Source organism: Martes martes (assembly GCF_963455335.1).
Source record: "Martes martes genome assembly, chromosome: 1".
Lineage (NCBI taxonomy): Eukaryota > Metazoa > Chordata > Mammalia > Carnivora > Mustelidae > Martes > Martes martes.
The window spans coordinates 121,500,659-121,523,109 of NC_137888.1; the positions used below are offsets into that span (position 1 = coordinate 121,500,659).

General features: G+C 46.6%; 1 protein-coding gene across 1 annotated transcript in view; it reads right to left on the reverse strand.

The window, feature by feature from the left end:
• Positions 1 to 14,394: 14,394 nt before the first annotated feature.
• The window catches only part of CLSTN2 (calsyntenin 2), a gene marked incomplete at both ends in the record, with an annotated part of 132,826 nt that continues 124,769 nt past the window's right edge, over positions 14,395 to 22,451 (reverse strand). Inside the window, 5 exons of the mRNA XM_080807148.1 lie at positions 14,395 to 14,595; positions 16,429 to 16,613; positions 17,360 to 17,483; positions 17,595 to 17,740; positions 18,176 to 18,346. Of these exons, the coding sequence (XP_080663274.1) occupies positions 14,395 to 14,595; positions 16,429 to 16,613; positions 17,360 to 17,483; positions 17,595 to 17,740; positions 18,176 to 18,346 (827 nt within the window). The remainder of the gene's footprint in view (positions 14,596 to 16,428; positions 16,614 to 17,359; positions 17,484 to 17,594; positions 17,741 to 18,175; positions 18,347 to 22,451) is intronic.

Below are 22,451 nucleotides of genomic sequence, written 5' to 3' on the forward strand. Positions count from 1 at the left end.
GTATTTGCAGCTAAATGTATATGTGTGTGGTATTTATCTAAGTCTCAAGAAAACAGAAGGCACTCGTGACATGATGATGCAATTATTAAATGATTATAAATGTTTCTGGTGATTAGAAAGGTAAAGACAAAGTGAAGGGTGGAATAGGAGTAATGGTTTGACACTGTGGCCTTGAGGAAGGGAAGTCAGGGTCAGTTCATAGCTTCTCGGTCTGCCTTCCTGTTGTGTAGGGAAAAGAGAACTGGCTGAGGGCTCTGAGTGTAGTCAGAAGGTAGTGCTCACAGTTCCTGGAAGCCAAGGCTGTGAGGCTTGTGTGCAGAGTGTCCTGGTGACAACCGTAGGCACATATGGAAATCTCTGCAGAGAAGTCTTATCTAGGATGAAATTAATTGTTGGGCGTCTCCTGGGTGACTTAGTGGGTTAAGCCTCTGCCTTCAGCTCAGGTCATCATCTCAGGGTCCTGGGATTGAGCCCCACATCGGGCTCTCTGCTCGGCAGGGGGCCTACTTCCCCCTCTCTCTCTGCCTGCCTCTGCCTACTTGTGATCTCTCTCTCTGTCAAATAAATAAATAAAATCTTAAAAAAGAAAAAGAAATTAATTGTTGGTTCGGGAGGTTTTCCCAGTAAGGCACTAACAAAGGGAAGAACTCTGTATGTACCTCAGCTTCAGGCCCTCATCTCAGATAAAGATACCTTATGAAGTAAAGGGTTCCATAGTCAAACTGGCTTGAGAAATATATGTAGTACAGGAGCACCTGGGTTGTGCGGTGGGTTGAGAGTCCGATTCTTGGTTTTAGCTCAGGTGATGATCTCAGGGTTATGACATCGAACTCTGCTTTGGGCTTTGTGCTCAGGGTGGTGTTTCCTTGAAATTCTCTCTTTCCTTCACCCCTGCCCCTCCCAATCATACTCACTCACACTCTCTCTCCCTGTAAAATAAATAAATAAATCTTTAAAAAAAAAGAAATATATGTAGTACCAATTATTAATAGTGTGTATACATATATATGTATATTTTGATAGTGTGTAATAATCTTGAAATTTAGCTATGCATAATACATAATTATATAGTATATAATTATATTACAAAATATATATTCTATTACTATATACTATATTGATTACATATTTACATATATATTAGGGCTTGTTAAGAACTCTCTTGGAAGAAAAAAAAATCAGAAAATCTGGCAAAATTGGCAGCCATTCTTGCATTGACACCACTGGCTGGAGCAGAGAGGCAGCTTCCACTCTGGACCTGGCATGCATTTTTCTCTTCACTAGAGGCCCCATCTGCCCTCGAGCTACCTGCTTTACCTCCGCAGGCATGTGACTTTGGCTTAGAACACCACATCTTGTGACCTGTTCCTCTCCCCCCTCCACTCGGGGCACTTCACAGTCCCTCCAAACATGCTCTGGGGGTGTAGAGGATGGTAGGGTCCCATTCCACTGGGAAAATCAAGGATGGCATCACTGACAAATAACTTAGGGGCTTGGGAGTGGGAGTTCCTGTTAGGGATAAGGTTTCCATGGTCTGAGATATGGGAGGAAGGATGGCATTCCAGGTAGCGGAAGCCACAGGAGCAACAGCATGGAAGTGGGAACGCTCGCCTTGTGTTTGGGAACACTAAGACACGGGACTCATGCTGGGGGACTGGGAGATAGGAGGATGAGAACATAGGGTGAGCCAGGTCATTGAGGACTTGGACTTGAGGCTTAATTTAGTTCAGCTTATATAATTCTCTCTGAGCCCTTTCTATCCGGGGCTCTGTACTAGAGTATGAACATGGGTATGATTGAGATGAAACCTCTGCCTGAGACTTATATCCGTAGTTTGGTAGTTTAGAAGCTGGTTTTTGTTGGTGTGTATGAGTTTTTTGCATTGGACCCTCCACCAGGTTAATTCAACATGAAGCCCTGTACTCGGGCCTGATAAACTAGGACTCTTTCAGTTTAAAGAATGGAGCTCATTTACCGCCGAGGATGAGGGGCTCCTAGAACTCCAGGGGCTTGTGAGGAAAGGGTAGGTTCCCAGAAGTCTCTGTAGCCTGTTAGCCTAGGAGGCACCTCCAGGGAGCTGCAGCAGTGTGGTCTCAGGGCAGGCACAGCGGCTGAGGAAGGAAGCTGGCAGCACAGGGCAGCGGTGCTGGGGGGAGGAGACGCATTTGAAATAATGAGTGGCAGTAGGCACAGAAAGAAGATGAGGAATCTATTAGACACCAGAACAAGGGCCAGGTTGCTTTGCGAAAAAGGGAGCAGGGAGGTCAGGACTCTGGGAGTGAGCTGCTACACTGGGCTCCAGAGAAGCCCAAGGATGGGGCATGAGGGGTGGTGTGTGTGTGTGTGTGTGTGTGTGTGAGATCAAAGTGAAGATGGAAGGACAAACAGACAAAGCTCTCTAGGCTCCTTGCTGGCTCTCTGAGATGTAATACAAAAATACAGTTTGGTGCGATAAACATGCTGTCTTAAGAGTTAAGGAGTTCTGTCATCAGGCAGAACTCCTCTTAGGATGTGAATGATCCGTATTGGGAGAAGATCATGGTGAACTGCTTGGGGCAGAAGGACAGACAGGACACCAGGGACTGAGGAAGAGATGACAAAGCTGCTCCTCAAAGAGAAAAAGAAAGGAAGTCGTCTCTTATATCTAAGGAGGGAGGAGATCAGGGAGAGGACAATGAAGAGGGCGCGGGCAGGCAGAAGGCAGCCGGCTGGGGGAGGGTAGCCAGAGGGAATTGAACAAATGACGCTGCCATTTGTGATATGCTCTGATTTCTGTGTCACGTGCAGCGTGGCTCCTCTTCACCACCACAACACTGCTGAGAAAACGGTTTTTGAGTTTTTCCTCCTTCTCTCTGACCAAAGGGTAGGCCTCAGTCCTGGGTCAGGTCAGTATGAAACAGGAGGGAGACACAGCTGTAACTGTAACTCACAGAACCCAGGGACTGCTCTGGATCTCAACCAGATCTAGATGGGGAGGGGGACCCATCCTCGGGGGGCTGCAGGGGCAAGGTGGAACCTGGGTGTGAGGAAAGGTCAGCATGGAGGAGGAGGAAAGAACAGGCTAGGAGAGAGACCAAGCTGGGCTCAGTCCCACCTGCCCTCTGGCAATGCCCATAGAGCCTCTGAATCTCCCCCCCCCCCCCAGCCCCGTCATGTTACTAGTGAGAACTGCCTGCTTCCAGAATTAAGACCAGACACGTAGGGCTCCAGCACTTTGTAGGCTCTAAGTACGTGAGGCTTGTCTTTGTACTGGTCTTCAGTAGAAGGCTGCTGTGTTGTGTTCTGGGTATATAACAGGGTGCCCCAGTGGAGGCCTGATGGGGGCCAGCTTGCCATGTCACCACCCCGTCCTGTCGTACACCCCTCTCCGTTGCACACAAGGACTTAGGATGGAGCTCCAGAGAATGTTGACCCAGCTAAGCAGTTCTCAGCACCTCGCCTCATCAGTCTGAAGGATAAAAACTCTCAGAGGTCATCTTTACTGTGAAATTCTAAAATCATATTTATTCTCCAATTCACAGAAAGTGTCGTAACGACCACCAGCATGAATCAGTTTGTAGGCATTTACAAGTCAAGGCTGAAAATAAATATCTGTCTGTGTCGAATAGACATTTAACAAATTACTTGGAAACTGCAAGAGTCTTAATTGTTAGAAATTTAAAGTTTGTGACTCAAACATGGGTAAAATCACAGTCGTGGAAAGAAGCCCAACAGATTCCTATGGTGGTTCTTACTTTCTTCCTATATCTTTATATACATGGAGATTCTTAGCGTCCTTCACTCTGCATCAGCCTGGAGTGGGCAGGACAGGGGTTCAATGAGGAGAGGGGCTGAGAGGTGTGGGGAGGGGAAGGGGCATTTTCTCTGATATCTTTGATTGGGCAACCTCATTCATTGAGCAAGATGACACCGTGCTCTCCTGAAATGGAATTATATAAATGCATACAGTCCTTCTAACGAGATACTCCAAAGTTTGCATTGTTTCACATCATACACAATAGTATGTTTAGCGAATAAACACATTATCTAGATGAAAATTATTCATCTGTTGGAGGCAGCTGGGAGAACTCAGAAGTCTGACATGCATCAGGCACACACTGGCTCACCCCTTGAGGTGGCCTCTCTAGATACGGATGATGGGAAGGGCTGAGAGAAGAAATCACTAGATGCCTTAGACCGGCTGAGCCTAGAATTGTTACATTTAGATCCCAAATTGTGCCTGAAGTTAGCAACACACCACAGCATTGCACCAAGTGGTTAGGAAATGGCAGATGTAATAGGAGGGGAGCCCCCAGCCCTGTCCCTTGTAGAAATAGCTTCTTAGGTGTTATGCAGATGAGGTCTAAGTGATACAGACCGACTCTATGCTGCATACTGTCTAAGTGATACAGAAAGACCCACTATGTGTGGAATCCTAAGTGCTACTGACCCACTATACTATGTACAGCATCCTGGCAAGAGCCTGCAGCTGGCTGGACATTGCTCTGAATCTATCAGTTCAGGAAGTCCTCTCCTCATCTGTGTTGTGATGATCTAGGAGGGGGATGTGGCTGACCTGCTTCCCTATGGCTCATTTAATTTGATTTATCAGTGAGTACTGAATCTACCATGTAGTGACAAGCTGAACCTTCCATTTCCCACTGCTTAATAAATTCCTACTATGTGCCAGGCACCATTCCCAGTGCTCTGAGAGCTAAAAGTAAATGAGGACAATAAGAAAAAGTGTAACATCCAAACCTGCCCTTCTAAGGAGTTGAAAATGTGTTGGGATCATTGACATCTTTCTATCTTACTTACTTCTGTATTTTATGTATATATATATATATATATATGTGTGTGTGTGTGTGTGTGTGTGTGTGTTTATGTGTGTATATACACATACACATATATATACAGAAATATATATATGCATAAGACACACATCAATCTCTGTCCTTAGCCTACTTGTCCCTGATAACTTATATTTAATGCATGAACTAATTTTCCAAATGAGTGCCCCACCAAGTCATTCTGAATCTTACCTTACTGACATTTATAATGCCCATGACAATAACACAACACACCTAACTCTAATACCTACAGATTTCCTTAAAAACAACCAACTTCTATGTGCAGTTTCTTTTCTAAAGTCACCAGCTGGTTTTCTTCAATTTCCTTCCACATTGTCCAGCTGAGGGCACCAACAACTTCCTTGGAAGCCACCAAGGTCAGGATGGAAGCAATCAGGTGGATTGATCCATCATGACTAGTTCAATTAAGAATGAAATCACCTTTGAATAGGTCGGACTTTGGAGGCATTGATATGACTGCCTCTGGATCACACGGCCAGGCTTCCCCAGAGTTTGCTGAAACTTGGATACAACTCTTGAGTACAGAGCAATGCTCTGGCTTCCCGGATGAGTGTGTTCCTGTTCTGTCACTCTTCCCCAGCCTCATCTGCTCCCTCTCTAACTCTACGTCTCCTTTTCCCTCAATTTCTCTCTTTCTTTGCCTTTTGAGTGTTCAGCCCTGGTATCAAGTCTAACTTTCTAATCTTCAAAAAGCATTTGCCTTATTTCCACCATTTGAAGTTTATAAGAGAAGATGTGTGTGGCCTCTTCTGAATCCTATACATTGGCCACTCCTTTGCAGCTGACAGAGGAGCTGGGGGTTGTTTCTCATTGCCCAGGAGGGATGGACTTTTGTCTACAGGGGTGTGCACGCTATATTTCTATCTGTAACTCACAGGCCCCAGTGGAGCCCTTTGTCACAAAGGCCCTAATGAGCCCTTCCTAAGGACAGCTGACTCCTGGCCCTTCCCCTCCCTTTTGCATAGGAGCTGGACTCTAGCTGAGCCCTGTGGTTGGTTCTCTGCTCCTGCACATAGACACAGCCTGTGGGCTCCTTTCTCTGATAACTCTTTCTGCTGGGGAAAGAGCTCTTACCACAGTGTGTGAGTGAGTGTGTGTGCGTGTGTGAGTGTGTGCCATTTCTATTTGGAAACGCTCAGAAAAGGGTCTGGGTAGCAGAGATGCATTTTCATTTCAGGATAAGCATGAACAAACATTAAAGCCGGCACGTTTCCATTGCCTGGGATTAATGTACGCCATCTGTGTTTTGGCTCTCCTCACGTCTCTTGTCCTCTTTTCTTTTGTCCGTTGGGGGTCGAGCTTCACCTTGACAGGTCTGTACAGAAAATCTGTTAAAAGGGGCTGCAGAGCAGCACAGGAGTATGGTCATTAACAGATTAGGACCCCTTCTCAATCAGGATGCTGCCCAGGACCTAGAGGATGGAGCAAGTGGGCTTCTCAAGGCCCCTCCAACTGCTCTGTGCTTAGGGGCACCTTTTATTGGTTATAGATAGGAAGGAGCTGTTCCTCATCAACCCATTCTTGTTCTTTTTCTCCCCGTCTATGTACTTCCACTCCTTTCTCTGATTTTATGAAGGCTCACAACCTATATATTGAGAGAAAAGATGGTGAAGTCTTTTTCTATTGAAGCATCTTAATTTTTCACATCCTATCTGTTTGCTGAGGTCAGGTGATCTCTGGTATTCTGTTTAATTGACCATTCATCAAGCCCGTGCTGTGGGCCAGGTGCTGTGCTAAGCACCCACAGTGCTGGGATAGGTGAGTGACTCTTCTTGCCTTGATGAAGGAGCCTGTGACAGCAGATGTGGCAGGAGCAGAGGGCCATACAGCCTCACAGCCATGTTTTCTGGGGCCTGGTCAGGGTCCCCAGTGGGGGCCTGAGCACTGTGGCTCTAGTTCATTCCACAGACAGTTCTCACGGAGTGGGTCTCAGACTCTGGAGATGTAACACCTCCACAGTCCAAAGGCAGCAGCTCCTCTCTGCTGCTCAGAATAGGAGGGACCAGCTGATGTTGAGACACTGTTCTCCCCTGTTTCTGACAAATGCAAATGGCTGGTATGGCCTGCACAGTGACACACTTTGTGTGTCTCCCCTCTGTCTAGTCTTCCCAGTAAACGCCCCTCATACATTCTCTCTTAGCCTGGTGTCCTGGCTAGATTGGAGCTCCTGACCGTTCTGACTGAACAAAAATCTAAACTTGACAATGAGAACAGAGCCCATCCTGCTCCCAGAACTACCCGAGGCCTCTCCACTCATGTCTTGCCATCCCATTCCTTGTCCTTTTGTCCCATGGGGGGCTTTGTAATAAGTGACTTAACTTCAGGAAAACAAAATTGTCTTAAGGTCTTGGGAGAGAGATGTTGCATCCGAGAATTTGCAAAGAGGCCAGGCTGTAAAGAAGGTTTTTCTGGACCTAAGGGACATGAACATGAAGAAACTTTCCTCTCCCCTCTTGGGTCTGCTCTCTCCCACACTTCCCACAAACAACTGGCAAACTCTATTGATTCTTTTTAGCATAATCTGTGTTAGAGATGATTGTTCTTGATATGGTTACTGTGCTCTCAGGGGATTGGTTGGGCATTTAATCAGAAGACCTTTCCATAAACTGGGCTGGAGACATGGAGATATCTTTTAGGGCATTTGGTGGAGAACTCAGCAAGGACAGGGCACGTAGGACCAGGAATGTGCCCCTAATCAAGAGGGAACTGGGTTCTTAGGAACTGAATAGCAGGCATGAGCTCTCTAAGGCCATGTGTCTGGGTTCCCTTCCAGCCCACTTCACCTCGTCTTTCCACCCCAAGGCCCAGCAGTTCTCTGACTCCCAGCAACCCTTACGTGAGGACAGATTCTATACCAGAGGTATAAGTGTAAGTGACTGATAGAATGCCAGGGAGTTTCTCCCAAAAGGTTGTAGACTTGTGCAGAGCTTAAGCCATGAATCAAAAATCTAAATCAATAATTGGCAGACCTCAGGCTTCTGGGAGGTAGGGGAGAAGGGAACTGGTAGGGATTGGTACATTTGCAGGTCCTAGAGTTTCGAAGGCCAACATAGATTCTGCCTGTGGAGAATGCTGCAGGTTTGTTTTGGGTTTTGTTTTCTACTTTCAATAACATCCAGAATGAGATCCTGCCCTTCCAAGAAAAGCCATTCATTCTGTATCCAATTTTGTGTTGGGATTGTGACGCTGCATGACCCCGTTGTATTACAGATGGAGCAGCCCCGCAGTACAGCTGGCAATGTCCTTAGATGACCCCACTCCACTTTCTAGAAGGGGGCCCTGGCGGCTCCACAGCATAGATGCTGTATGGGGACCTGTTCTCCTGCTGATGTAGGGACACTGCTACGGTTTAATCATTTCCCCTAAAATATGACCCTTCAGGAGTCTGCTTATCAATGAAAATCTGGAAGGCAGCCTCCCTAGGGATGGGTAGCCTCACCACAGCCTTCTCTTGATCTTGAAAGAGGCCAAATGAGCAGGAGGTAACTCCTTCCCCAGGGGAGGAATGGAGTTCATATTAGGCCCAAGGTTCCTTGGCATCACTGCTTCAGGGAATATGGACTAGAGTCTGGAGGGCCCTGGAAGGTTCATGGGGAGCTCTGCTTTCACCCCCCTCTCTTCTACATTAGTAATTGACTCTCTTATCCTATTAATCATCTCCTTCCCGAGCCAGTGAAAGTCATCCTCATCCTGTACATCAGTGGTTTTAAACCTTAGAGTGCATCAGGATCAGAGAACCTTAAAACGTACACTGCTGGGCCCACCCCTGGTTTCTGATGTAGTAGCTCTTGGGTGGATCCCAAAAATTGGCATTTCTTACTCATCCCCAGGTGCTGCTCTGGTCCAGGGATGTTATCTTGAGAGCCTCTGATCTACCGTGTCCTGTGACCCTTTAGCGGGTCCTCCAAAGTCAGGCCCTTCTTCCCTCCTCCGCTCTGACTTCAGGCCTCAGGGGTGTTCCTTCACATCAGGCTTTTCATGTCTTTGGAACTTGGCACATACCAGCCCCTGTACCTTGCTTACTTCCCAGGTCTGACTGCCTGGCATATTGAAGAACTTCCTTTTGTCTAATTTCACTGAATCTCCGCCATCAGCCATGTGACATCCACCTTGTAAGCAGGGTGACTGGCTTTCATCCATAAGTGATCTAGGTCAGGCTGGGGCAGAATTAGAAACATGTAGGGAAAGCATTGCCTGCTTGCCTAGAGCTCTCCTCCGTTGGCCTTGGCAATGTGTGTGAGGGCTCCTAGAATCACACCGGCTTTCTAACTTAGGGAGGAGAACTGCCAAAGCAAGTTACCTCCCTCCCCCAACTCCGAACTTCTGTCTGCACCAGTCCCAACTGCTGTCAGACAGCCTCCAACACCATAAAGGAAGCATGCCATTAGCTCATGAGACTGGGAGACCTGTCTGGGCAGGGCCACACCTCATTCATCCACCATTCCCCTGTTTCTGGCACAGGGCCTGGCACACCATGGGCACTCAGCAAGGATTTGCTGAATTACATTGAACGTAGCTGCAAACACAGAATCCCATCTGTTCACTAATGGCATCCAGGGAATGTTTGATTGCTTTCTGGGGTTCTGGGGGAGGTACCTTCTTGTGTCTTTTTGTGTCGTCTTGGGATAGAGTCAAGTTTGACTTCTAGTCCATAGCCCTTGTAAAGCCAACTCTCCTTTGTAGTTGGTGCCAGAAAGAAAACTAGAGCAAGATTTATAAAGTAGGTACAGAATAAATTTATAAAATAAAATAAATAAAGGCAGGGCAATGAAGGTGCTGGAGTAGACTTCAAAACTTTCACTGCTCATTTCCTTTGCCTACAGCTGGGCAGTGGAAAATGATTACATGAAAATTAAATTGTGCCAAGGGCTTTGGCTTGTCAGCCTCAATAAAAGTCTCATGCAGATAGAGGATCCTGTACCATCCGTAGCCCTCCAGAGTATTTTGCAGGGCCTTTGGGGATCCCCCAAAGGCTTGAGAATGAACTTACCTGAAAATCCATCTACTTTTCACTGGTAAATTCTTTGAAAGAATTAAACCCACTCCTTCACTTTTTTCCTTGAAACTGATTTGGTTAATTTCATTGAAAGGATGGTTAAGAAAAAGTCCTCTTTTCTTCCTCTTGCTAATATTGAATCATAGAGCCACAAAGACTGCTAATTTTGAAATGTGCTGGGTAGGGCTTTCTACTGATTATGTTGCTATTGATTCAAACAGTCAAAAGTCTTTAGGATCATTTTTAGAGCAATGGCATGAGCAGACTGAAATGGAAATCAGTCCAAGATAATGAACACCCCTGCTTAGAAATCATTATGGGCTGAGTCATGCTGGGAAGGCGCTGTGCCTGGGAGTTGGCCCTGAGCTCAAGGGGGTTAGCACTGAGTGGCCAGTCAGCTCCTATACCCAGGGCTTGGAGTTCTCGATAAATGCTTGCCTGTGTTCAAGTCAATTTGACCAGTAATAGGTGTTTTTTGTTGTCATTTTCTCACTGGGACGTGGACATTTAAAAGAGCTTAATTAAGGACTATGGAGTTGTTTGTTGTTCATTTTGGAGGCAAAGAACCCCTGGGTAGTTGAAGGAAAGGTGTAAGCAATCTACTTCCCTTTGGTAAATGGGAAGACTGCTTTCCTTGAACGTATGGTAGAGGTGACCCACAGGTCAAATCTGGCAGGCTGCAGGGTTTTGTATGGCCCATGGGCTCAGAAGAGTTTTTCAACTTTTAAATGGTCAAAAGTAAAAATCAAAAGTAAGAAAATTTCATGATGTGTGAAAATAATATGGATTCAGATTTTCTGCTTTTTCAGTATTCATAAGTAATTTTTTTTGGAACATAGCCATATCCATTCATTTATGTATTGTCTGTGGCTTGTTTCATGCTACAGTGGCAGAGTTGAATACTTGCAACGGAGACCATATGGCCTGCAAAACCCAAAATATTTACTATCTGGCTCTTCATAGATAAAGTTTGCTGACATCTGCTATATGTATAGGCATGGAGGATATTGCTTCCTGCCAGGAGACCTCTCCCTGGAGGGTCTGTGTCCACAAGGTACAGCTCTTGCTACCTGCAGAGATGTGTGGTCTAAACCCTGCTTGATAGGATGATTGAGAACATTCAAGAAAGTGGTAATGAAATAAGATTCCACTCAAATCACGTTTTTGTTATCTACAGAGATTTGGACCTTGGTCAGATTTAAAACATTTGGTTAACCTATTAGAATATACTTTTGGTGTTAAGACAGGTGACCAACTGGTTGATTGCTTTACTCCATTGGGCAGCTCATTCTGTACTGGCCTTTTCCGTTTCAACCTCCACTTCCTCCCTGTCACCTGAATCGCTTAAGAGGTTTCAGCCTGTTTTCCAGCTCCAGAGAGCAGAATCTGGTCATCCTCTTGGCAAGATAAGCAATGGTCTGGCCTGTGGCCAATCTGGTCAGCTGTTCCTCTAGGGTATAAGCATGCATCTGATGCTTCTGATGTCTGGATGAGAGGTTGCATGGTGTCTGGGCCATCTGGGAGTTCTGGTTCCTGGATACCAGCATATGGAGCCTGGAAAATGCTTGGCTGATTAATTACATCTTTCGTTAGTTATTAGAATAACTGGTGGAGGGCAAGTTACTTTACTCACCACTCACCTGAATAGTCCCTGAAGCTTCTGCTACTTTTATATAATCACTCCTTCTGGTTGCGTAGGGCACTGGGGACATGATAAATGCCCACTGACCCAGCAGTATTATTATGCCTCATCTTTGGAGCTGACATGCAGTCTGACTTTGCACAACAGGAGTTGACGGAGAGGGTCCTGACTTCTTGTTCCTGTTGTTTCTCTACATCAATCTAGTCATAAACGATTCAACCCTGTGTCCTTAGCCAAGTGCCACTTTCATCTGATCTCCCAATACCCTCCCCAAATTATGCTCCAAATAACCCGCTCAACCATGAGTAAGTGATGCAGCCATTGGAGACAGCCAGAGGGCATGAAGAAACCCTTCCCACCCACAACCAAACCAAAAGGACTCTGCAAGGTGCTCTCATGAAAATCAGACTTAGAATATTTTAAATAGAAATTCAGTTGAAAAAGAATTGGTTCTGATGAGCAGCGGGTATCGTATGTAAGTGATGAATCACTAAATTCTACTCCTGAAACTAATATTATAGTCTACGTTTAGAGAATTTAAAAACTCGAAACATTAAAAAAAATTCTTATGAATAACAACAACAAAAAATTGGTTTTAAACCATAAATTTGCTTTTACTGCCATAATTTTGGGAGAATTTTGTTAGCTCCTAAGTGCCCAACTGGAGAATCTTTTTTTATTTAATGACGGGAATGATGGGGACTAAGCAGTGTTAGAGGTTTTCTCATTGTAGATGTGCAGACACAGCCTGATAGAAAAAGGGTGTTTTGGTTGGGAGAACTCACTGAAGTGTCTATTTCCAGTCAATGAATATAAAATCCCAAACTTCTGCCTGCATTTTTCCCTGAGAAGGGAAAAATAAGAGCACTGATTTTGTGATTGTGTGCCTCTTTCTCCTATGACTTCTCTCCCTGCTCTGTGTCTGCTTCATTTAAATTCTATGCCGGTTGGTTCCCCCTCTGCAATGATTATCTCCTTGGAGGGGAGGTGCTCATCTTACTCAGGTTTAGCATTTCATAGGGCTGCTGGTTGAGCGCTTAGCACATAGTAGGTCCTCAGCAACGCCTGTGAGCTGTATAAATAGGAGTATACGTAGAAGCGGGGTAGTGGACACTGGACCAAGAGTGGAAGGTGGGGAGTCTGGTCTTGTCTCTCTGAATGGCTCTGAGCAAGGTGCTGAAGCTCTGAACCCCAAAATATGCCTGACAGTAGTTGTCCCAACTCCCCAGTGGAATTGTGGTGAGGCTGAAAGGAGGGAACAGATATGCAAAAACCACTTTCAGTGGTGGAAAAAACTGCATCAGGTAGTTTGCTTGAATCAGAAGGTTGCAGGGGTCGATCATGGATGGAGGTCAAACTAGAGGACACTGACGATGGACCCCCTTAAGCTCTGTTTCAGTGACATGGGGGAATAGTTGAATTCTCAACTTTCTTTTGAACCTGAATGCCACTGTGCCTAGGGTCCAGGCTCTGTGCCTCTGCCAGTAGGGGCTGTGCTGTGGGAGGGTGGGAGGACAGGGGCAGATTGTACAGACTGAGGACAAAGCCAGAGACATTCAAAACAGACAGTCTCAGAGCCTTACGGAAGTCTTAGAATGGCCCTGTTTTTGCCTGCTATTCTCCTGGTCACAAAAGAGCACAGACAAGTTACTATAGCAACAGTTCTCCTCTTGACATGTCCATGTTAGGATGGAGGTGGAAAAGATTTTCTTATTAAAACAAGAAAGAAAGAAATTACGTTTTCGGATATATTTGCCCTCCACCCAAAGTGTTGCTCCTTTTATGAGAAGAATAAAGAAGCAGCTGTTACTATCACAGATATGCTCCTAATTCCTAGCATTCAAATCTCCAAACTTTCATTTTACATTCGGCGCAGTTGATGACAGTCCAGATACATCTGAGAGGGATGCATTTTCTCAGAAGGCAAAAGAGCATGAAAACAGGTGACGAGGGACCCTAAGGCTAGATGCTGAGAGCCTTGTCAACCTCCGGCTGCCTTCTGGGTGGGGCGACCCCACCACCCCATCCCCCAGTTCTGTGGCCACCATGATGCTCAGCTGCTCCTCATATCAGCCCTTCCTTCTGGTCCCTGGGTGCATGCTTGTCATGCTGTTGCCTGGGGCAGTGCCTCTGTGGAGTGCTTCCTGGTTCCTGTGATACAGTGTGGGGGCAGCCCCCAGCAGGGCAGCCAAGGCAGGCTGCCAGAGCACTCTGGCTGGGGACCAGTCCCTGCTGTGGCCAAGGACCTCTTCTTGGTTTTGGACTTTTCATCTGAGCTTACATGACCTCAGAAAGGACAAAGGGAAAGGCTCTCCAAACTGGGGAGAGTGAAGGGGTGCATGCATGTGCATGACCCTTTCCCTGTACATTAATTCTGCCTCAACAAGGACTTTCCTATAAGAACGGAGACCTCTTGTGTGTGTGAGCTGACCATCTTGCCTGTGTGAAGCCACCCTGAAGAGTCAGGTAAGGAGAACCTGCTGGTCTATGTGGAAGAGGAGACAGGGGCAGGTGCACACACAGCGAGCTGGAACCCAAGGGCCCTGGGCACAGGGAGTCCAGGGGAGGTGAGTGACATAAAGGCTGACTTTCTCCCCTGCAGAGAAGAGCACAGGCAGAACTCTGCAGACTGGCTGACAGGATGCTGGCTGAGCCCAGGGCAGACGTGGGGGGCTACAGGACAAAGTCCCCCTGGAAGTCCCCACTAATGACAACCCTGGCAGTCTTGGACCCTTTGCAGGGCTGGGACCCAGGGAGTGCCCAAGGCCTAACAGGTGGCTTCCAGGATGCTGGGGGAGGCCTGCCCAGACCTGTCATAGGAATCAGAGGCGACATGTGATAGACTTGGGTGTACGTTGGGTGGGGCTTACAAAAGAGACGTGTGGGTGGGCATAGGCAGCAGGATGCTAGTAGGGCAGGGCCGAGTCGTCCCACTCCAGCTGGGTGTGCCTGGCTCCACTCTGCCCGTGTCTGCCCTTTCCCATCCCTTCCTCCTCCTCTTCGTCTTCACTGTCCTCTGACTCACTGCTGCTGGAGCTCACGTCTTCCTCTACTTCTTCCTCCTCCTCCTCCTCAGTCTCTTCTCCACGCCCTCGTTCTTCATGTTTCTGGATGTTGGGGAGAGAAGAGACATGCTCATTAGGCGCTGAGCAAAAACCACATTGGAACTTACATGTTTCTCCCTCCACTAAGGCAACATTCCGGACCCCTGGAACTCCTTTACCTTCCCACTAAACCCGTGGCACTGGGGACTGGCCTCCTGAATGGGAAGTCCTCTGGTGAAAGCCAAATCAGAGGGCTAAGGACCAAGAAGAAATAGCAAATTCCAAGATCTGGACTCAAGGTAAATGGTGGGTTTTAAACAAAAGACATCGAAGCCCATCCCTTTCAGGCCAGGGTTTGCTTTCCGGCGTTTCTGGAGCCTCTCTGTATGGAGCTTTCCAAGTCTTAAATGTAGCTTAAATGCTCTTTTCTCACGGAGGAGCATTCAGCCCCTTTCCAGGTGAGATTATATTCTCTGGGAGCAGACGGTCTTCTAAGCCAAGACTCAGGTGTGCTGCTCCTCAGAAATATTCCTTCAGAAAGGAAAGTTCATGATCTTCATTTTCCATGCCCCCCTCACTGTCTGAGACTTGTGTCCTCAAACTCAACCACACTCTTTTCCAGTTCCAGTCCTGCCCGATTTTTGGTGATTCTAGCATAATCTTAGTTCTGGATTTACATTTTGAGTTGATGAAAGAGCCATAAGAGATGTATGCCCCTGCATGGTTGCCTCCCCTCCCTGGAGTGGCTTCTTTCCTACCTTGCCCGCCTGCCCCCGTTCTAACCCATTCCTCGAGGCCTCCCTTAGGCTAACCTCCTCCAGGAAATCTTTTCTGAACATTGCCACCTCGATGGCTTTCCCTGCTCACGCTTCATTGACCTTTGGCAGCAGCAGGTTATCCCTCAGTAAGAACACTCGTGCCCGGGGCTCACACTACTCCAGGCTTCGGGGCTTGTTTCCCACAGCCAAGGCTCTGCTCTTGGAGGGTGGAAATGCCGGTGTGCCCTGGGGCATGCTCAGCACTATACCTACACCCTATGCTACAAGCTGAGCTACAGCGGCAATGCTGGCTAGGATACCAGAGCATGAGGCCAACTCAGGAGGACCTTGGGGACCACATTGGAAGAATCTTCATGCCTCAGTGACTCCTTTCTGATCTTCCTCTGCTTTTCTACTCCTGCCTCTGCCACCACCGAGGACCCGTGGGCAGCCCAAAGGGCACTGTGGTATTCGTATGTCCAGAGCTGAGGCCTCAGACCCTTGTGGATGGATGCTGGAGGTTGCTGGCTAACTGAAATGATAGGACGTTAGGATCCGGCAACCTTCAGTTAAATATTGGCACTGCTACTACCAGCTATCTTTCCTCTTGGACTTGGTTCCCACTCAAGAAGTGAGGATGAGCACCTCTGTTTCACAGGGGGTGTGTATATACAGAGCACCCTGTGCACTGACTTGATGGGGGCTCAGTGAATGGCAGGTATTGCTGTTGTGTTTTTGTTTTAGCCTATCTGAGCCTTTAAGTGAGCTCTGCAGGCAGCATGGAGCAAAGCCATCTAATTTACACTGTTAATCAGGAATTCAATACTGAGTCTTTAAGTGTTAGTCAGCTTTGAGTTAAATACTATGGGGGAGGCAAGGGAGAGACACCACATGGCTGCTTGCCTTAAGAAATGTCTGGTTCTGTTGGTAGGGTGAGAGCAATTCATGTATTTTTAGTCAGTGAATGCAGCTGATGGGAAAATATGGTCCATGCAGGTGGAATGGGCTGAAGGTGCTCAGAGAAGGCAAGGGCCAGTGGGGCTGGGCTAGTTGGGGCAGGGCTTCCAGCACAGGGAAGATGGAGCTGGGGGAGGGGAAGCATCCTGCCTCGAGATTCCAGCCCCTGCATTAGGATCACCTCCATGGGGTTGACTGTGATCGTGAGCGCAGAGTCGTCCCAGTCCATCTCCGCTTCCTTGGCAGCCTCCGTCTCCTGGGTGAAGTGCTGGTGGGCGATCCGGACCCGGTACACGCCCATGGCCACGACAAACACCAGCATGCACACGGAAATGATGATGACCACTGTGGCGATGCTTGGGACCACTGGAACAAGGAAGGAATCCACATGACGTGGTAAATGGAAAGACTAGCTCAGTCTTGGGATGGAATATGAAGGAAACACCCATGTGTAGGTTAAAATCTGCCCTACCACTTCTCAGCTGTAGATAGAACTCTTGGCCAGCACCTCACCCTGCCTGGGTTTCATTTTCTTCATCTCTATAATGAATTTAACAATTCTTACCCATGGGTACTTGTGAGGAATAAATCAAGTATTTGATATACATTCTCTTTTATCTTTTGCTTTCCCCTCAAATTCTGGAGTGGGGGGGGGCCTTCCACTGAGAGCCAAGCACTTTGGAATTTCACAGGGACAGACACACCAGACAGTGATACAAATGGCAAGACTGAAAGTGAAGTAAGGGTGAGAGATTGCAATATGGTGTGCACGTGTGTGTGTGTGTGTGTGTGTGTATGTGTGTGACAGCACATAGGAAGGGGCTCGGGGAAAGCATCACATAGGCTGTGGCTCTGAATCAGGCCTCATAGGACTTGGGAGACTTTACCCTAGCACTCTGTACCAACCTCTGTTATAATACACTTGTAACTTCTTTCCCTAACTAGCCCCTTACTGAGGCTGTGAGGACCTCCGAGGTAGGGCAGCTTTCCCATTCCTGGGTCCCTCCTTCAGTTCTGGGCACCTATGGCTGCTGCACCATACCTGTTAGTGGTTGGTCTTGAAGCACCATGACCACCTGATATCTTGAGGTCCTTCCTCCCACGCCACCTACCTGAACTGCGCTGTATGCTGTTCTGGGACTCAGGGTGGTGGACAGACTGCAGGAAGGGAGGCTGCACGATAAGGTGATTGACGTGCTCCTTGTCTGAGACTCTGGCCTCATGGAGGATGCTGACCTAGGAAGAGAAGGGAGAGGTGCTGCTGACCAGGAGTGGCGGGTGGACCCAAATGAACGAGGAACAAGTGGATAACTCTGAAATCCCCTAATGATGGCAGAATCCACTCACCTCCAGGTTGAACTCATTGCTAGCATAACGTCCATTGAGTTCTGAGCACTTGACTCTGAACCGCCGGGCCTCCAGGGAACTTGGATGCCAGTTGCGGTAGCGGATGTGATGCAACACCTGCTCATAGCGACTCATGGAGCCCACACCTGTGCCAAGAGATCACACCTGTCATAAGAAGGTAGAGGATGGGGGGATATAGGATGTGGCTGCTGGGACTTGTGGTTCTCCTGAATTTATCCAGGGTATGAGTTTAAGATGTTTAAGGGCAGATGATGCATGGAAACAGAAGTTCTAAGGAGCCAACTGAACTGACCCACAGGCTTTCCAGATGCATTAGGCTCTGGCCAGAATGGTCCCATCCTGTCAAATGCTGCTATAATATTTGCTGAGATCAAATATAAGAGAAAGCATGCACCCACTTTCTATGTAGCTCACTGAAGGAGGGGCTAACAGCCCATGCTCTGAGGTCAAAGGTCCCTAACCGACACCTCCTCTACAGGTGACAGAGCACCATGACACTCATGACTCCAGCATGAAGGTACTCAGAGAGCACCAGGTTAAGAGACTGAGTGTGCTCTTACCATAGATAGAGTAGCCTGCTGTGGAATTGGTGGCATCCAGGTGTCGCTGATGGAGCTCACTGTGGTTGAGTTCCAAGCACTCCTGTCTTGGGTCCAGGTCCCCTCCAAGCACCAAAATGTCACAGAAATCTAAGTTGTGAAGCATTTCTTCTAAGACTGCTGATTTGGGGGCTGAGGGAAGATAGACATATGGGAAATACAGGCACAAGGACAACTCAGCAGGCTTGCATGTCCCCTTCCTCCTCTGTGACTGCACACCAGGGTCAGACTGGGTCAGGAGAAGAGACTGTGCCATCCCAACCACCATGGCTCAGATGGATGCCCAGGCATGCCCTGAGGTTGGGTGGCATGGACTTGTGTGAAGAGCATGAACATAATAGTCAAAAGCTGTGAATTTGTATACCAGCCATGGAGATACTTACATTTAGATAAACTATACCTCTCAATTTCCTCATCTGTAAAGAGGGCAAAGGTCTTGAGAGGATTGAAGACAGTGTCTGGCACCTCATAGGTGCTTGATAAATGACAGTTCTTATTTGGGACCAGAGAGAAGTGCCCTCCTATCATGCTCTCCTCGTTTTCCCCATGTGGTCCTGGTGTGTGTATCTGTTACCCCAGCAGACCCTGAGTTTTTCAAAGGCAGAAGCACTTTTTGTTTGTTTTTGTTTTTAATGACCAACTCCTCAGTATCTAACCCAGGGGCTCATATGGTGCATACTGCTACATATTGCTCACATAGAGAAGCACAATTAATATAATTAAATGATTAAGTAAAACTGGTTACTTGGCAATCTCTTGGTCAGTCTAGCAATCCTGGCCTGATTTTATGACCCCAAATTTCCTAAAGCGACATCTGAGTATTTGAATGCTAGACACATTGGCATTCCTAGCTTAGAAGTGATTGGGACTTCTGGAGAAGATGGCAGAGTAAAAGGACCCTAAGTTTACCTCATCACACGGATATACCTAGGTAATACCACATCAGTATAAATTGGAAAACAACCTGAAGGCTGGCAGAACAAATTCCACAACTAAATGTAGGGAAGAGACACATGAGAGGATAGGAAGGGAAGAGATGTAGTCAGGAACTATAGAGGAAGCACAACAAACAGCCTGTGAAAATATAGCACGGAAGTAGCAGTTTGAAAAATGGCTGGGTTATATGGAAGGGAGGTTTGTTTACTAATCTCAGAGCATGTGTCGAAGGGACAGATGACTGGGTAACTCTTCCAGGAACAAAGGGGCATGTGGGCACCACGCCCCCCACCCCCCAAACACACACACTCCCCTGCCTAGAGACACAGACACCTGAGGGAACCAGCACAGTGCCAACAGATGCTACCTAAATTGCTAACAATGCAATGATACCCAGGTTCTCCTGCAGACATGCCCTCTCCAGCCAGGCCTCCATTCCAGGTGGAGGCCTCCACTCCCTCCCACTGCACACCTGCACAAATCTTCCTAAAACCAAGTTCTCTGCACCAAGTTCTCCTGCTAATCAGCCTCCTCCAGTATGACCCTGGCCAGAGCCCCTCCAAAGTGGTGCCACAGGCCTGGCATTGTGCAAGCTACCCTGAAAGGGACCAGCACCAGTCCAAAGTGATTTCTGCCCTGGGGAGAGGGGAAGATAACCACACATACCAAGCTTCAGCCCCAACAGTAGGCTGGGGGCAGACCTCTGGTCTGACTTCAGGCCCCAACCACCAACCAGTGTCTTAAAGGAACAACACAGGGAAATCACCCTGCAGTTTGATGCTACTGTATCTCTGACAAATGCTTGCTCTGATTCAACTCAAGCCCAAGACAGGCCCAGACCGACTGCCACCACGGGGAAAACCCTGCTCACAATAGGCAAAGAAAGCCATCGCAGACCACTGGGCTAAAGGCAAAAGCAGCTTAGCCAGGGCCATAGGTCACACAGAACACACACATAGGAGATACTATTGAAGCCCCAGGTTCCGGTGAACAGGGGCCACTACAGGGCACTATAGGACATGTTGATTAGGCCACTACTTTTAAGAGCAGGAGACCTCGCGGACTCTCCCAACACACAAAAACACACAGGTATAGACAAAATGAGGGGAGAGAGGAATATGTCCTAAATGAAAGGACAGAACAAAATCACAGCAAGAGACCTAAGCAAAAATGAAGAGTACTATCTCTGATAGAGAATTTAAAGTGATGGTCATAAAGATATTCCGTGGATGAGTGAAAAGAGTGGAGGACCTCAGTGAGACCTTCAACAAAGAGACAGAAAACAAAAAACCCATGAGAAATGAACTAAAAAATGAAATTAAAAATACACTGGAGGGAATACATAAACTAGAGGTGGCAGAATGGGTCAGCAACCTGGAGGACAGAGTAATGGAAAACAACCTGAATAGAGGGGAAGAAAAAAAATGAAAAGAGACTTAGGAAACTGAGTGTTACCATCAAACATAATAACATTTGCATTATAAGCCAGAAAGAAAAGAAAAAAAAGGGGGGGGGCAGAACATTACAGTTGAAAACTTCCTAAATTTGGGGAAGGAAACAGAAATCCAGATTTAGGAGGCACAGAGGCACCCCTAACAAAATCAACCCAAGAAGGTCCACACCAAGACACACGATAATTAAAATGCCAAAGAATAGTGATAGGGAATTTTATTTATTATTTATTTAAGATTTTACTTATTTATCAGCAAGAGAGTGAGCTAGCACACAAGCAGGGGAAGTGGCAGGCAGAGGAAGAATTAGGCTTCCCACTGAGCAGGGAAGCTGATGTGGGGTTCCATTCCAGGACCCTGGGATCACAATCTGAACTGAAGGCAGATGCTTAACTGACTGAGCCAGCCAGATGCCCCTAGTATTATTTTTTAGATAGAGCGTGTGAACAGCCCGGGAAGGGCAGAGGGAGAGAATCTTAAGCACGTTCCATGCTCCATGCAGAGCCCAACACAGGCTATCTCACTACTCTGAGATGAGGACCTGAGCTTGATTTCAATCAAGATTCAGATGCTTAACTGACTGAGCCACACAGGCACCGCAAAGAGATAATTTTAAAAATAGCAAGAGCAAAGAAAAGAGTTACATAAAGGAAAACCCATAAGGCTATCAGCTAATTTTTTAGCAGAAAGTTGCAGACCAGAAGGGAGGGGCATGATATATTCAAAGTCCTGAAAGGAAAAAATCTGCAGCCAAGAGTACTCTATCCAGCAAGGCTATAATTCAGAACAGAAAGAGAAGTAGAGTTTCCCAGAAAAACAAAAGTTAAAAGAATTTATGACAACTAAACCAGCCCGACAAGAAACGTTACGGGGGATTTGCTGCATGGAGTAAGAAAAGTAAGGAGCACAAAAGCAATAAAAATAAAGTATATCTATAAAAATCAGTCAAGGGACTCACAAAATAAAAGGCTATAAAATATGATACCATGTACCTAAACTGTGGGGGTAGGAGGGTGGAGTAAATAATGGGTTCAAACTTAAGTGACCAACAACTTAATATAGATTGCTATATGCAGAAGATGGTATTTACAAACCTAATGATAACCATAAATCAAGAACCAGAAGAGATATGCAAAACATAAAGAGAAAGAAATCCAAGTATATCACTAAAGAAAGTCAATACCCCATGTGAGAAGAGAGCAAGAGAAGAAAGGAATGAATGAGAACTACAAAAACAACCATAAAGCAAGTAACAAAATGGCAATAAGTACATACCTACCAATAATTACTTTAAATGGACTAAATGTTCCAATGAAAAACACAGGGTGATGGAATGGATAAAAACCCAAAACCTATCTCTATACTGCCTACAAGAGACTCATTTTAGATCTAAAGATACATGCAGATAGCAAGTGAGGGGATGAAAAAGCACTCATGCAAACGGAAGTGAAAAGCAAGCCAGATAGCAATACTTATATCTGACAAAATAGACTTTAAAACAAAGACTGTAACAAGAGGCAAAGAAGGACATTCCAATAATCACAGAGGGAAATAATCAAACAAGATGATATAACAATTATAAATATTTATACACCCAACATGGGAGCACCTAAATACACAGAGCAGCTAGTAACAAACAAAGGAAGTAATCAATAGTACGATAGCAGTAGGGGACTATAGTTCCTCACTTACATTGATGGATACATTATCCAAACAGAAAATCATCAAGGTAATAGTGGCTTTGAATGACACATTGGACTAGACGGATTTAACATACATTCAGAACATTCCATCCTAAAACAGCAGCATATACATTATTTCTAGTGCACATGGAACATTCTTCAGAATAA